This window comes from Ammospiza nelsoni, chromosome 2 (assembly GCF_027579445.1).
Source record: "Ammospiza nelsoni isolate bAmmNel1 chromosome 2, bAmmNel1.pri, whole genome shotgun sequence".
NCBI classification, from domain to species: domain Eukaryota; kingdom Metazoa; phylum Chordata; class Aves; order Passeriformes; family Passerellidae; genus Ammospiza; species Ammospiza nelsoni.
In genome coordinates, this window is record NC_080634.1 from 34,355,508 (window position 1) to 34,372,284 (window position 16,777).

The 16,777-nt window shown below is 39.3% G+C and overlaps 1 protein-coding gene across 1 annotated transcript in view; it reads right to left on the reverse strand.

Moving 5' to 3' along the window:
- The window catches only part of TENM4 (teneurin transmembrane protein 4), a 254,200-nt gene that overhangs the window by 184,502 nt on the left and 52,921 nt on the right, over positions 1 to 16,777 (reverse strand). The window contains exons 3-4 of the mRNA XM_059466032.1: positions 16,505 to 16,603; positions 14,188 to 14,423 (exon numbers count right to left, since the gene is read on the reverse strand). Coding sequence (XP_059322015.1) covers positions 14,188 to 14,423; positions 16,505 to 16,551 — 283 coding nt within the window. The 5' untranslated portion in view covers positions 16,552 to 16,603. The remainder of the gene's footprint in view (positions 1 to 14,187; positions 14,424 to 16,504; positions 16,604 to 16,777) is intronic.

A 16,777-nucleotide genomic window follows, 5' to 3' on the forward strand; every position in this document is an offset into this window, starting at 1 on the left:
TGGGATACATCTAGCGATTCCTGGTATCCTACCTTGCTGCCTGACTATTGCTTCATGTTTAAACTATGCAAGCACCAAAAATGGTTCTTTTGGAGATAATTCACTTCTCCTTCCCTCAATCAGAATCACCACATGCAAAGGAGGAATACAAATGACAACTTCCTACCTTTTAAAAATTTGCCAGCAAGGTGGGAACTACCTTTTGAGAAAACAAAGCATTGTGCTGAACACCTGAAATCCTGCCACAAACACATTTACTTGCTTTGATTTGACACTAGCTATTCTTTGACCCCTTCTGATTGAAGAAGAGCTGTATCCACGATTTCCACAATAGAAGCAGATGGTCTACCAAATACAATCAGCTTCTTCTCTGGAGAACACTTTATATTTTAATTTAGTTCCCAATTGTTCTTAATAATGAAGAAGAAAGGCTTCCAGCTGAAGCACCACATTTCTTTGAAACCTTCAAGGAAGTGACTAGAAAGGCATGTTTTAAAATGAAGCAGTTAAACTCAATGTTTGTTCAATGCAAAGAGTCAGCACTTCCTATTCAATGTCTTCCTAATTGCCCCTGAGGATCAAAGTCTTTTGAATGACTGCCTGTCCATTCAAATCATTAATAGATGATCATTGGCCCCTCCAGTGCTACAGTAGCTTGTAATTTCTTGCAGGAAAGGGAAAATGCAGTTTTAAATGGGTATATTTCAATATTTTTATGCTTTTTTAAAGGAGGATATTTTTAAAGTGTTAACCTATAGAAAGTATAGACATAAAAGTGGCATGGCTTATCTGAGGAGCTGACTGCTTAAATACCTTTGGTAATTTCCTTTACCATTTACACTAATTTCAAATAGAGTAAGAAGTGGAAAGATGGACCTCAGCATTATTTGGCTGGTATTAGGCAGCCACCTGCAACAAAGAAATTTATTTCAGCCCTCAAAGCTCTGGTAGAATTGGTGTTACACATGCTCAGGCTTTTCTCAGTAAAATAATATTTTGCCTTCTAGATATCCTTTTTGGCAGAGACAGTATTAAAATAAATATTATGGAGAAATTTCTTCAAGATCAAAGTCAATTATAAGATGGTCCCACTATACCTCTAAATGGAGTTTTAATTTGTGTATATAATATTAAAAATAATCGATTTCCCACTGGGGTATTCACTTCAATTAGAGAAATGAGGACAGGCAGCTCTACCAGAGGGCCTCTTATCCTGCTTTGCATTTACAAAAATTCTGGGCTAGCCTGTTGTGGACAGTATAATTTTACAAATGCCCTTTCATTACACACATATAAATTGTGAGGCACTAATTAAAAATGGTGTCATTTACATAGGTAAATCCATTAGCTCTTTCCTGCTTCCTTCCTTGTCATCTCAACTAGAGAACTTTCAGAAAACCTATCTTCCAAAAATAATACAATAATTTGCCCAAAGACTAAAAACCACAGTTTGCTGTGCAGAAGTCACAAACTATATCTCTCTTATTCTAAAACCCCAACACAACAGAGGTGGGATCACAGTTTAAATCAAATATCCCAGTTTAAGCATGAAGATCTGAATATTGCTGTAGAATTTGATGTGCGAGCTGATCTCTCAGATGGCTGCCTGCTCATCTGTCCTTCTGAACATGCACATGATTTTATTGTAGTAAGACAAGTAAATGTCTTTGAGACCACTGCTTGTGTTTTAATCCTAAAATCAGCTGAAAACTGCATTAGTGTTATTAGTCACTATGCACATTCTAAAAGCACCAGAGCCCCAGTTGGGCTGTGCTAGTTGATATAAGAAAAATTAACAAAATGGCAGTCTCAGAATCCCTTGATGTCCAAAGCACAGGTTTAACTTGAGCTTTACTTAGCCTAAGTAAATCTGGTGACTTCAAGAGGATGATGGAGGTGTTTAAAGTTGAGAACAAATTTACACATTTTGTAGATCTGGGCCAGAGTGTTCATCAGCATTGTCAAAACTGAGCTCTAAAGCAGAATCCTGTCAGCCTTGAGCCAGCTGGAAGAGATACGAAGAAATTTTAACTGTACCAGTGTTCAGGAGTATTTTGTTGTTTTAGCTGCTTTGGAGGACAAAAGCACAGGTAAGTTTAAAGCAGGTTAGGAATGTTTTAGTTTATTTTCTAGTTTTTCTTTACATATACTAGAAAAACAAACACTCTTTGAAGGGGGGAAAAAAATCCTTTTTTTTTTTTTTTGTACAAAAGCTTGGCAAATGGATACAAATGCACAGTCTGAGAAAGTGGATGAAGTGGGTGACACAGCACAATTAACAGCACAATAATTTTTGTGTCTGTCCAGAGACCATGAGCAAAATCCAGCACAATACTTTCAGATGCTATAAATCAAAATGAAAGGTTCAGATCAGAGTAAAAAGCTCTCTCAATAACAAAATACAACCTGATGATTTGTTCCCTTGGACTTAGAACTAAATCCAGCACATAGACTAAGTCAAGTGCTAGCAAGTGCAACCTACAGTGTTCTAGAAAGACCCACAGACATATTTATATTTAATTTTACCTAAAAAAAGCAGTTGCTAAAAAACCCTGAAGTTTGCCAAGTCAAGCACTCAAAAATTAGCAAAGAACAGAATTAAGATTGCTTTTGTGATTTTACATCAGCCCCTGTATGCATATGTACTCTGTAATAGCCTTTAATTCCCTCATCACAGGCTATTTTTTTCCACTGGCCCAATGCTGAGCAGAACAATTGCACAGAAATTACCACTCAACCCTGGCAACTCCAGCATTGTAGCACATTCAATTGCTTTCTAGGGATGCCATATGTGCAGTCTGCTTGGTAGCAGTAGGAGGGGGTTGGAAAGGGAAGGAACACTCGGCACGGACAATTTTGCTACTGCACACTAAATAGGTCCCTACTGAGCATGTGTGAACTCAGATTTTCTAGTTTTGTGGTAGCCAGCTCAGGGTGGATCAGAGGTGTGATAAAGTACACACCATTGCTTATTCTACCTAATAAAAAAAGAGGTGTCACGATTCTCCATCACTTCAGTACTTCTGCAATACAAATAGAGAACAACAGTAGATCCAAAAGCAGAATTTTGCCTAAATGAGTGCCACATCACCTGGTGGATCCAGATGCCTGCTCTCACGTCTACTTAGGCTATAGAATCACAGAATCATAAAAGCTGGAAAAGACCTCTAAGATCATCAAGTCCAACCACTAACCGAGCACTGACACGTTCACCATTAAACCACATCTCCATCTGCCACATCCATGTGCCTTTTGAACAGTTCCAAGCATTTCACCATGGGCAGCCTCTTCCACTGCTTGACAACCCTTTCAATGAAGAAACCTTTCCTAATACCCAATCTAAACCTCCCCTGGTGTAACTTACAGACATTTCCCCTGGTCCTATCACTGGCTGCCTGGGAGAAGAGGCCGACTCTCACCTGGCTACAATCTCCTTTCAGGCGGTTGTAGAGAGATATAAAGTCCACCTGAGCCTCATTTTCTTCAGGCTAAACACCCCCAGCTGCTTCTTATCAGACTTGTGCTCCATCCCTTCCCCACCTCTGTTGTCTATCTCTGGACATGTTCCATCCAGCACCTCAATGTCTTTCTTGTAGGGAGATGCCCAGACATTCCCTTGTGATAACTTAGGCCATGATAATTCTGGTTTATCATTAAATACAAATGTAAGAAAATGCTTCCTTGGGGGCACAACACACTGCTTTGCCCCTGCATCCCCAAGACTAAGTTGATAGTAGTGAATTAAACAGTACTAAGCAGGATAACTTGATATTCTGTAACATTTATTTGTTAGAAAGAACTCTACCCATGGCACTGGCTCTGATCAGCCAATACCTTCCAAATTCCTGTGTACTGTTCAGTTGGCAAAGACCAGAGATCATTCTTAATAGCTGGTTTGGGTCTGAATACCCATAGGAGTTTAACAGTAGAGAAATGTATCCCTTCTGGACCAGCTGGGCACCTAGAGTGGTCCCATGTATATGTTCCACAACCTGGAGTAGCCTATGATACAGTATGACTGGGGAAGGTGTACTAAAATCAATAAATTCTTACTAACCATCAAGATTAATGCTGTTTTGGAACATCATTATGCTTAGATTGAAGGATTTTTTTTTTTTACCAAAAGCCTCTGGAAACTCTTTTAATGCTTGATTTCATTATAATTTCTGCCATAATTGAAATGGATTCTCTCCATTGATACTCCAATTAGATTTTCTTTTGAAATACTTAGGGTAAGCATAGCTATCATTTCTGCCAACTGCCTGGTTCTGCTTTGCTTTTTAAAGAGTTTCTTTTCACAATGAAGTGATGCTGCAGTTGTACTGAGCAAGCAAGGTGAGATGCTGTGCTGTTTCACACGCTACCATATTTGAAAACAGCCAACATATCCTGTTGTCATCATCTGCCTAGGCAAGAGCTTCTGAGTGCAACAGGGACACACTTGGAAGTTAAGGTATGATAAAATCAAATGGAGAGGAAGATAGGAAAAGCTGGAGATGATGGGAGAGTTTATAGGCTAGCATTGAAACACAAAGATTCAACAACCTCTGTCTATAGAGCACCAGAGCCTACTATCTCAAAGGAAAGTATGGAAGTGGTCCTTCCAGAGCTTTTAAGTTTCAGCATAAACAGTGGCTTGAAATCTTGACAAAGAGGAAAAGAGGGGACTGGACATTCTGGTCATTATTTTACAGGTCATCGGAATGTTACCTGAGCAGTATACTTAACAACAACACCTCACCCTATAATGATGTCTGTCTACTACATAGCTCAATTTTAACTGCAGGTAAAAACCTCTGACAATACATCACTGCGCACATTCAATAGAAATGCATAACCTGGCTGCAAAGCAGGCTTTGAAGCAATCTTTTAATTTATGCTAGAAAACAATGGGAGATAAACACTAAACTATACCAAGGAGCATTTTTCACTGCCAGTGACATCCCTAATTGAGATTACTCTATGACTAGTTACCCACAAAAACGTTTGGTATTTAAAAACATTGAAAAAGCCCATTACGGGAAACAATTCTTTCTGTCTCCACTTAACTGCAATTAAATTCCATTATTTCACACTAATTAGTATGGAATAAAAACATGGACTCAAAGAGAACTCCTTCCACAAGACATATAAAGATCCGTAAAACTGATTTTTTTCAGCATCTGTGTGCAAAGGTCAATCTAAGTCGTGAAATAAAGATTATAGCAGCACATCTGTGCCACTGTCATAAAGACAAGGCCGGCACTTCTGGAGTCAGCCTGCTGTTATTTTTTTTTCTGGGGGCTTAGAGCAACTATAAAACCTCACTAAAAGCAACTGATAAAAGCTTATGGGTTGAGAGCCTGTATCTGACCATTTAATAAAACCAGATGGAATTACATTAATCTCTCCTTGTATTAAAGATTCTTAATTTTAAGGAAGGATCAGACATCTAAAGGGCCAACTAATGCATGGTTTCATGGCAGACTGATGCAGACTCCCAGATCAGATGGAGCCCGCTGGATGCATAGCCACAACCCACTTTCAACTGGTTAAATAATCAGTTATATTGGTGGTCTACTTCTGAATGGAAGTCATTCTTCCAGTGATCCCACAATGATGAAAGAGGATCAGACTTTGACAAAAGGACCTATTCAATCAGTGTCAAAATAAAACAATAAGCGGAAATAAAAAAAAGTAGCATATAAAAGCCAGAACAATAGGAGAACAGAGAGTAATCTATATAAATCTAAAGCCAGGGAGAGAGGCAAAAAGAAGCTGAGGACATCAAGAAAAAATACGTCTTGGAAAAAACCTACAGAACAATAGAACTTTTTTTTAAGTGCACTGAAACCTAGCAAAATGAGCAGCAATATTGATGGAGATAGGGAAATTGCTAATAATGTTGTAGTAAAGACTGAAGCATTCAGTAAGAATTTTTGTTCTAGCTTTAGAAAATAACTACAATAATTACAATAATTCAATAATTTCACAGGAAATAAGTTTTTTCCGGTCCATTAGTAACCAGGAATTATACTGAAGTACATCTATTTAAGGACAAACATTTTTAAATCTGCAGGCTCATTTAACTTGTACCCAGTAAAGAAGAAGGAAGAATCTGACTCACTGATTAATACTGAACCAGCTACCAAGAAATTAGAACAAGATTAATGCTCTACAAATATTTAAGAAGGGAAAAGCACAGGATGCAAGTCACTTGGTTTGGGTAGTCTGATATCTACTACAGACAAAATAACAAAAACCACAGTATTGAACTGATAAAGAATAAAGAAAGTCAATGTACGGTATCTCAGGCCAACCATATTGCTTTTCTGAACAACAGATCTTAAAAAACAGTTACTCCTTCTTTGACAAGATTACAATTTAGTAAGATATGTGATTTAGTTTGATGTGATTAAACAAACAAGCATTTTTGAAGGGTATAAAGACATGTATACATGTATTTAAAAACTAACTGAAAGACATTAAAATTATCACTGCTGTTGAATAATCATCACATGTTAGAATTTCTTGTGAAGTTGAACAACTGATAGTTAGCCTGAAATTATTCAACATTTGCATCAGTGTTATGTAAGTAAATATAAAATCATGGATCGCTAAACATGTAGCTCAATACTTCAAGTGAGAAATACAATGATGAGGGCAGAACAGAAAAACAGAAAAGCAGGGCAGTAACTAAATTTGAATGATTCAAACAGTGTCAATGGTCAGCCTATATACTTTGGATAATGGACCACAAACTGTCCATGAGATGGGACAGTGGCAACTGGAAAGCAGAGAGAGCAAATGACTTAAGGAGTAAGAACAAGAAAATGCTGTACAACAATATCCTAGTGTAACTTTTATAACCCAGAAAGACCTAATGGGATGCTTAGACATATAAGCTGGGAAGAAGCCAGCTGAAGGATATATGTGACTTACCTATGTAAAACAGGTAGAGTAAGTAGCTGGGGTTTGCTGGGCTTCGATGTGCAAAGAGGTCAGTCTGCATGATGTGATAGTTAATGGATTTTAACTTACTGAAAATTGAGAAAACAGTTTTAAATGAAAGTTATGGGAATCCTTAGGCTTCTTCCTGCCTGCAATAAACACTGAATTAGTCGAGAAAAGATGTAAACTATCCCAGTATATTTATCACTGTAGACTCTGAAGAAGTACTAACCACTTTGCAAAGCAGAAATTTTGCTGCCAAGTTCAGAACATATTGTCATCTCATGGATGACATTTTAGTACTACATTTTAGTACTTCCCAGTTTCCACAGACTGGGCAAGTCTGGAAAAATAAGCAGGTCTGCAATATCTTCTGCTCCACTTTTTCAGTAACACTTTCTTGCAGAAGTGTCTCTCCTTTGAGTCCAAAAAGGGAAAGGAAGCCCGTGAAGGGTCTAGAGAGTAAGTCCTATGAAGAGTGGCTGAGGGAGCTGGGGTGTTTATCCTGGAAAAAAGGAGACTCAAATGGGGGTCTTATTGCTCTTTACAGCCACCTGAAAGGAGCTTGGGAGGGTCAGCTTCTTTACCCAGGCAGCAAGTGACAGGACAAGAGGACAGAGTCTCAAGCTGTGCCAGAGGAGGTGCAGGCTGGACAAGAGAAGAATTTCTTCAAGGAAAGGGTTGTTAAGCAATGAAATGGACTGCCCAGGGAGGCGGTGGAGTCACCATGCCTGGAGGTGCTCAAGAAACAACTTGACATGGCACTTTTTGCTGTATTTTATTTGACATTGTCATGTTCCACTGAAGGTTGGACACAATGATCGTAGAGGTCCTTTCCAGCCTAAGTGATTCTGTGATTCTTTCAAATGCCTATCCATCATTTCTCTAATCACACTTTTAAGTTCAGGTTACAAATCTTATTTAGATTGAAACAGTGAATGTTCTTTAATGGAGTTTCTATGGCAAGGTTTTTAATACCCATCTGAATGAACTGATCTTAACAAGAATAAATTTAAAGTGGCATCTTGTACCTTTATCACTTTTATTTTCAGGCACAATAGCGGATACATCACTTGTGCTTCCTTCGCTCTAAATTATAAAGCTAAGAGTAGCTGCTATCCAAACATACACTGGAAAATTCAAAGTAAAAAAAAAAAAATGCACACAATCACCTAATAATACAAAGAGCTCTTGATGACTTTGCAAGTGATAGAAAATAAAAGGTCTACATTATAATTCATACCACCATGTACTTAAAGGTGCAGCAAAAGACAACAAAACAGGCACGAATATAAGACTGAATGTAACCTGCTGTAGTTTTAATTTACACAGAATCCTAGAATGCTTTGGGTTGGAAGGGACCTTAAAGAAAAGAAAACCATCTAGTTTCCAACCACCCTGCCATGGACAGGGACACTTTCCACTAGACCAGGTTGCTCAAAGCCCCATCCAACTTGGTCTTGACCTCTTTCAGGGATGGGGCAGCCACATCTCCAGCAACCCATGCCACTGCCTCACCACTCTCACAGTAAAAAATTTCTCTCCAGTGTCCATCTAAACCTACTCTCTGATTTAATTTTGTGTCTTTCTCTTTTCTCCAATAATTACTCTCCATGAGTGCAGGCATTTTGAGAGGGGCAATGCTAGTAAGGAGGTGGGGCTGAAGCATTTGAGTCACTATTTCATTGTGGAACTGGCCAGGGAAAGTTTATTCTGCCAGATTACCTGAGGCAGCTTTCCTGAGCTCACTGCTACTCACCAGCCTCTTATAAATTGTACCCACAGCAGCTACCCTCGCTAGTTCTCTAACATAGTGAAGTGTGACTGAGGTGAACACGGAGTCCTTGACCTTCCCATCTCTCTGCTACAGAACAAAAAATGCAAAAAGATTTCTGCAACTCCACACATTTTTGAGTAGTGAGACAGACTCTTAAATTGATGGCATCTCTCCATGGGACTGAGACTCTTTTCACGCTTTAGCCTTTCTGAGAAAATCTACAGGGGCAAAATTTGAGACACAACAACAAAATAAGATCATTCAAAACTGGATGGAAGGGTTAAGATCTGTCATGACTTATATTTTGTCTTCAGTCAGGTCAATTTCCAGAACCAGGAATTTATAAAAATACATGCAGATTTTTCCAGCTCCATTGCAAACACTGGGCCCAATGCCACTGACTGTGACTGTATTTGAACCAGTGCTGAAGGAAATGGAGTTGCTGCAGTTTAAGAGAAGCATGCGCACGACAAGATTAAGACCCTTATTTCCTAAATGTCAGTGGTATGAAAGGAAGAGCTAAATGTCATCTAAACTGTCCTGCTTAGTGAGGGAGGCACTAATCCTCTTGCCCCACCAGTGTTTATCTGCATTTGGTACAATAAGAGCCAGCTTTAATAGAAAAAAACAAAACACCACATATTCAAGTTATACTACACAGGAAAAAAATGTAGTGCTGGCTCGTGATGGTGTCTCAACTCAACCAGTGTCCTGGAATGTAGTTTCACAAACATTTACAATACACAAAATATATCACTGGAAATACTAAAGCACCTTTTAGACTGGATCTGACACTTTTATTGATTAAGGGTAAAATTAAGTAAATGAATTTGCAGTTACTGAGTGAACAGAACACAGTGATTTTGTGAAGATGTGAAGGAACCAAAAAAGGACCTCAAAGCTCTGTTTGAGGTAACAGATTGACTTCATAACATAAAGGCCTTCCTAGAACAGATTGTTTAGCTCCCATTTCTGCCTTTTATCAAAGACAAGATGGAAATAGAACACATTCAAAGATTTTGATTTAAAATCCTTGTAAATCAAAAGAACAAATGTCAACAGTAGCAAAATAGAACTTAATCTGGGATCAGAAAATAAATATTAAAGTGGAAAGTGAAAGTAGCCTGTTGGCAGGGTAATAAATTGCTTTATATTTATTTATAACCTTAATATCAAGGTATAAATGTAGGATTAATAGATATGGATCAAGTTTAATAATTAAGCATTAGCAACTTTCCCTAATGATCTCTTACTATGTAAACACCATGGTAATTGGTACACTACACATCCATTGCTAACTAATTAGATTTCTAAGAGCTTTGGAGAGCTGCTTTAAATTGGGTTTGCTCCATAGCATCAAAGAATCATGGACAAACAGAGCTAAAGTTAGCTTTCAGGGTGATTCTTAGACAATAAAAAGAAAGACGCTTTATAAAACATATCATAGTCCTAGCACACTTTACTGTCAAAGCATTTTGCCTGCAGCAAGCAACACTGTTCTTCAAGTGAAGCTGCATCTGTACAGACTTCAAATGAACACAGAGCTGAAAAGTAGAGAGCTCTGACTCCAATCAAAAGGAATGACTGTTTTGGCTTCATAATATATTTTCCAGCCCTAGATTTAATCTAAATCAAATGCCCATCTTTCTTGCTGTTCATGCAATGCAACCACAGCACATGTTTAAGTATAGGAAAATTGCAAGTGCCTAACACCATCAAATTGCACTTCCATCTAGTCTGGAATCTACATCAGGGAGAGGATAATAACTTCTGTTTAAACAGCCAGAAACCATTCTCCATCACTAATTAATTCAGAAACTGTTCCACAGACCTAGCCAAACAGCTGCTGGGCATGGAGATCTGGACAATCAAACAGGTATTTTCTGTTTCTAAACTTCCTCCCAAGCAGTATAGCAATGTCAGAGACTCTTTACAATGCTCTGCTAGCAGGTCTGGCATCTATAAGGTACAGGAACTGCTGGCAAAGTATTAGAATAGCAACACACCTTGTGAGGTTGTCTCTGCCATTAGAATCTTGCTAGAAATTAGCCCTCCAAGGCAGAACTCAATGATGCTATACAGACCTCACCAAATCCCAGCAAAAGCCAGGAAAATTTTTCTTGTCTAGCTGTCCATTGAATGGACAATCCTAAAATGGGGAATTCAATTTTAAAGTCATATCTCTTCAGGAACTCCTGGAATAGCAAATTTGCAGGGCAGTTCTGAGCTGCTCAAGGAGAGGCCTTTGATTTCAATGGTTCCATCACCTTAACGTTGCAGCCCTGATGTGCTCCTGCTTTTCTCCTTGGTGTTCTCACGGCATGAGACAAACTTCTGTGGAGCTCGTGGGGTTTGCATAAGCTCTGTGTGTGCAAACCACTGATGGGCACTGTCACCACTGCTTTGGTATGGTGTCTGACTCTTTGAAAAGGGGCAACAAGTCAATCAAAAGCTGGTTAATTCAAATGAAAATCAGCTTCTGGTGTTTAATACACTCTGTTATATTTTTTTGTCATTATCTCTCCAGACCAGTGACTCAGCACTGTAAAACCTTCCCCATGATCACAGTGTTGACATATGACGGCAGCCCTTCAGCTGCCATGGACACCTATTTATGTCTCCTCTCCTCACTTTGAAACGGCCCAGCAAGATAAATGAACCTCAGGCTGCTAAATGTCATAAAGACTTACATGAAATAATAGAAACTCTGCCTTTTAGCCTCAAACAAATGATTTAGCAAGTTCTCCAGGTGAATTTCAAAAAGAAACTGGCTTCAGCAAAAAACTTCAGAAATGACCAGTGCCTTGTTGTTCCCATGAAGCCCTGCCAGCCTCAGATGGGCACCCACCACAGTTGTGCCTGAGGGTCTGTCATGCGGGAAGTACTGCCCGTAGCAGAGTCTCTTCGATTTGTCTTTAGCTCCACACTGCTACACACAGGCAAGGCCTGCAGTGGGCAGTTTTTAATAATTAAACAGAAAACTGTGACAAGCCGGATGCTGTGAGGAACATCCTGAAGGCCTATATACCACTCTGAAGTATTTCCATTATCTAACCAGTATACAAAAAACCAGATTAAATGCCAAGCTGCTGCAGTAAGACCCAACCTAAAGTCCATTCACTTAAGTGGGAATCTTTTCAATAACCTCAGTTTGCTCTGGAGGATGAAAACGGTCATTAAAAGATAACTTCCATTTTAACTAACAAGAGCAGATGGAAAGCAGTCAAGTTCCCAATACTCAGACTGTTACACAGATTAGACCTTTTACTCATGACTAAGTTATACCTTACCACTCAGACTGTCCCCATGGCATTTAAAAGAGCAAGGTACTGCTTACATGAGAAAAATTATCTGTAAGAAAATGCAGGGGGAAGAAAGCCCAAAATTGAAGGAAAAACAGTAATTTGTTTGCAAACAGACCAGGTTACTTGGAATAATAAACAAGCTTCTATTAAGAATTACATAGTTCATATCAAAATGCAAAATGCCTCAGTTTAACTTAGTGAAAGTACATTTTGACTGTCTCATTCATTTCTTTTCTTTTGGGTTATGTGATACAATTCTCATCTGCAACTTGACAGGATGTAAAAAATAATTACAAATGAAAAGGTTATTCATAATTTTTAAATGAGTTAATTAGTAAACCCCACCAGAATCACTCATTACAGTAATTAATAATTGATTATACTCGAAATTAAACACAATTTTTCATCAAAATCTAATTAAATATCTGCCTTTTTTCTCGTTGATCAGAACACTGGGTCTGGTAGAGGCAATCTTTGCTAAATATGTTTATGCTGAACTGAACTGTTGGATTTGATTTTTAATAATTGGTAGTTCCTTTAGAAATTAGTAATTATGACCCTTAATTACAGTGGTTCAACCTGCTCAGCATTTCTGGAACCTTGCCAGCCATCCATGGTGTCTGGCAAATGCCAGGGAAATCACTTCAATGGAGAGGATAAAAAACATGGGAGGGCACTCACTGGACCTTCCTTTTAACAACATTAACTGTGGTTTTAAGCAGGCATGTGATCTTTTGTGAACTCTGAGACAGGGTTCTGAGTCGGAAAGCAGCAAACCAAACTCCTCTCCATCTATCAACCTGCACACACCTCCTTCTCCTCCTCCAGAATGAACTGGCACTGCTATGCTGAGCTGAAATGATTCTCCTTTCTCCTCCAATACATGGAGATTACGTCCAAAGGAACCATGTTCAGGACATAAGGAGAATACCAGACAAATGAGAAAGGTGACTCTAAATGTACAGAGCAAATGATGAAAACTGACTGCATATTTCATCAAACTGCTGCTGATTTAATGTTGGTTAATTAATCATTCCTGTTTCTCTTACAGGAGACATAAAAGCGACCAGAGTATGATGCAAGGCAGAAGTGGAAAAGTATCAGTCATTAAAGAAGTGTATATAAAAGGAACACAGTAAAAGCAATCCTTTGTGGTGGTGCTAATCATATTCATGTAAAATGAAAGCAAAATCTTTCGATCCAGACTAAGATTTGTAATTCTAACCACAACCTTTTATAGATCATTAGCGTACAGGAAGTCACAGCAAAATCAAAAAGACTCATTCGAGCCATGAGAAATGGGCTTTTTTACCCATGAACACATCTAAAAGTGTCTGACAACTGGAGTTTGCACCACAGACAGTTTAACATAGAAGTCTAGGAATGGACTTTTTAAAGACATTTATAACACACATATCAAAGAGAACTGAAGAAAAAGTAATGGTAACATTCCAGCTTTACAGGCTTAAAAATACAGTTTTCACTTCTAGCAGTTCAATTACTTTTGCAACACACAAAAAGAATGCTTTTTTGCAATGAACACTGACAAGCTGCATAAAACAAAGAAATTCAGATCATGCACAGTTAAAGAAAAATCCACTGCTTTTCCACCCAAGATGCAAATTTCACTAGCAGCACCTACTCTAAAAAGGCCCCGATGAACCACAATCTCAACCCAGTCCTTCTCCATCCTCCTGGTCACCCCGTGAACTCCAATATAATTAGTTAAATGTCACTGAAATGGGTGTGTCACCAAATGATAGAATCAAACCACATTTTTGGGTACCAGGATCTTGGTTCTGACCTGTCCCACCAAAGTCAGCACTGAGGGACCTGGATGTGACTGGGACTGGGACATCCCGTTTTAATGGGATGCTTAGAGAAAATCAGGTGGTTTTGCCTCACTCCAGGTACACTTTTCTCTGCACAATGTCCATGATATTGAAGGGAGTACAACTCCCTCACATGACTCATGTTTTACTAAGCCCTTCTAGCTTTATGACAGGTGTTAAGCTCCCTACTACAACACTGCAACACAAACAAATCAACAGATGCCTTATTTACCCGTCATTTTGTACCACAGTCTTGACCCTCTGTTTCCCAAACATTAGCAGTACGGGAGGGTTTGTAGAGAAATGAAATAAAAGAAAGAAAAACAAACAGCAACAAGCTTACCTATGAAATAGGCCAGCAGGATCACCAGCGTGACTGAGATGACAATGGCACTCAGAGCAGCACATTTCCAGTTACAGTACTTATAGGGTTTCTTCAGGTTAAAGGCAGGCCTAGAAAAGGTACTTCTGGGAAGGGGCCTAGGGGGAGGCGAGTACACAGTGCTGGACGTCAGGGGATATCCCGGCGACGTTGTACAAAAAAGGGGAGAAGTGCCTCCAGGTTTGAACAGGAAGTGCCTGAGGGAAGAAAGACCAACAGCAAGTGACTCCTCACACAAATCGATGCTGAGGGAGGCGTGGGGTGGGAGAATGGCGACTGCTGCCAGGACGAGGAAAGCAGCTCCACACAATGCTGGCTACAGACACGGACGGCATGCACAAAAGAGAAGAATAAAAATCAAAGGCAAGTCACATAGAGTAAAAGAAAACAAAACCAAACAAAAAAATCAAAGTGCCAACAATGCCACAGAGAACTCTTCAAGGGCAGGAGTCCCCTCTGTGGAAGAGCTGGCGTTAGTTAGAGTGAGATGAAAACCCCAAGCTACGACAGACTGGTGGCACGGGCAGAACTGGGAGCCTGCTCGCACTCCCACAGAAATGCCCTACGGAGGCTGAAGAGGAGCGGAGGTCAGATTAAAGAAGGGAGGGCGTTTATCAATTTATTGATCACTGCATGAGAGCGTTTTTTGTGTGGCATCGGTGAATGGAGATGGGGAAAAGGAGCTTAAGCCATTCCATAGCACCCAAATTGTCACAGAGGGGAATATTCACACTGTCCCCATCCAGCAAATTTAAGTGTCAGACAATGGCGTGGCTAAAAGCATCAAAGTCCTGTGTGTTGCCAGTGGGGAGAAGCCCCTGCTTCCAAAAAGCAGTCCAGTGCACCTTGGATAGAAGGCTACTTTTAAAAAAAGTGTGAATTACTGTCAAAGGCAACAGCATTTCCTGTCCAGTGACACATTGGGAGGCACCATATTTTGCCCATTATGACAAACGCAGCCTGAGAGCCAGCCCATGAGCACCTTGGGTGACACTCATGGAAGTCAGCATGGAAAGAACACACTGAAGCCCATGAGTTTCTGAAATGAAATGTCCCAGTGGAACTTCTGTCCATGGGAATACTAAATGAAAAACCTGATTTAGGTGGGACATCATGCTGTAAAAGGCATTCAAATTTTGGGAATCAAACCAGGGAAATAGAGTGGACTAATCTACCACCATGCTTCTATAAAACAAAAATGGAGCTTATGAGGACTGAGAAACAGCCTCAGTGCCCTTTGCAGATTCTGCCACGGCTTATGGGGCCAGATTTGCAGCCAGAGTAAATGCAATCAGCATGGATTCGTGGGAGTCAGTCACTGGCTAATACCAGATGAAGAAGTGACTCTATTTTCCCCATGAAGTTACTTCTGCAGTGACGGGGGGAAACATCACATGCAGAAACATCACAGTGCAGAAAAGCCACCAATTCATGCAGGAAAATGCAACATATAATTTTCCAAAATAGGTGTCTGTATTAATACAGCCATGGTTCTACTGGTACTCTAAGCATGACTGCTGACCATTAGAGAAAGATTCGTTATTTTTTTATTTCTACTAATGCTTTACACAAAAAAAGAAAATAAAATACAATAAGTCAGATACTATCCCCTTTTTGAAAAGTATTTCTTTAGATAGAGATGTATCTGTTCTGAGCAAAGAGGCACCTGCAGTGCTCAAGTACACCAATAAGCTCTTGTGTGAATGACGGCTACCAAATTATGAGCTGCCAACACAAGATTCAACAGTTTTGGCACCAACTATCAAGTTAAAAGTCCATTATAATTTAAAAGTTATGTGATCAAAATTTGCATAAAGGTGCCAGAGTGTTAAGGTTAAAGTCAAACTCCAAGGCTTGGCTGACATACACCACTAGCAGACACTTACTTGTGAGATAATGTATGTGGAAGATATCAGTTAAACAGTGAAGTATCAGGCTGTCAGCACAAAAAAGGTTTCAGAGTTTTATGAAAATTAAATTAATTTTGGTTAATATGGGAGTTGAAATTGCTGTAGGTACTTCTTACAAATCAAAAGAGTTTCAAAACAATAAGGGGATAAAAGGCAAATGGCATGCAGTGGCTCACTAGCATATTAATGAGTTTTCCATTAATATGTACAGGACACAATGCTCTAAGCCCCAGAAATTAATTTTTTAAAGCCATATCGGAAGAGGTCAGCAATGGTGTTGCCCTTAAACATCACTGGTGTGACCAAATGCTTTCATGCAAAGATCATAATGACTGTACAAACAGGAAGACCACGTAAGTGTCACATACCCATCATTGTAAGCACCGTCATGTCGGGAGGAGGTGAGAATGTCCATCTCAATGAGGTTGTCCTGCAATGTCTCTAGGAATGTCTGCTTTGCTATGTTTCTACATACATATGGAAACATGAATGAAGCCAGTGAGTCATGCATATATGAAGTGTGATCTTATAAACCACAATGGTTATAGTGCAGTTGTGCATGGAATTAGAATGATGGACCATATATTTATATGTATAAGATGCTACACATATACATATATAGCTTTTTAAAATGTTCATTT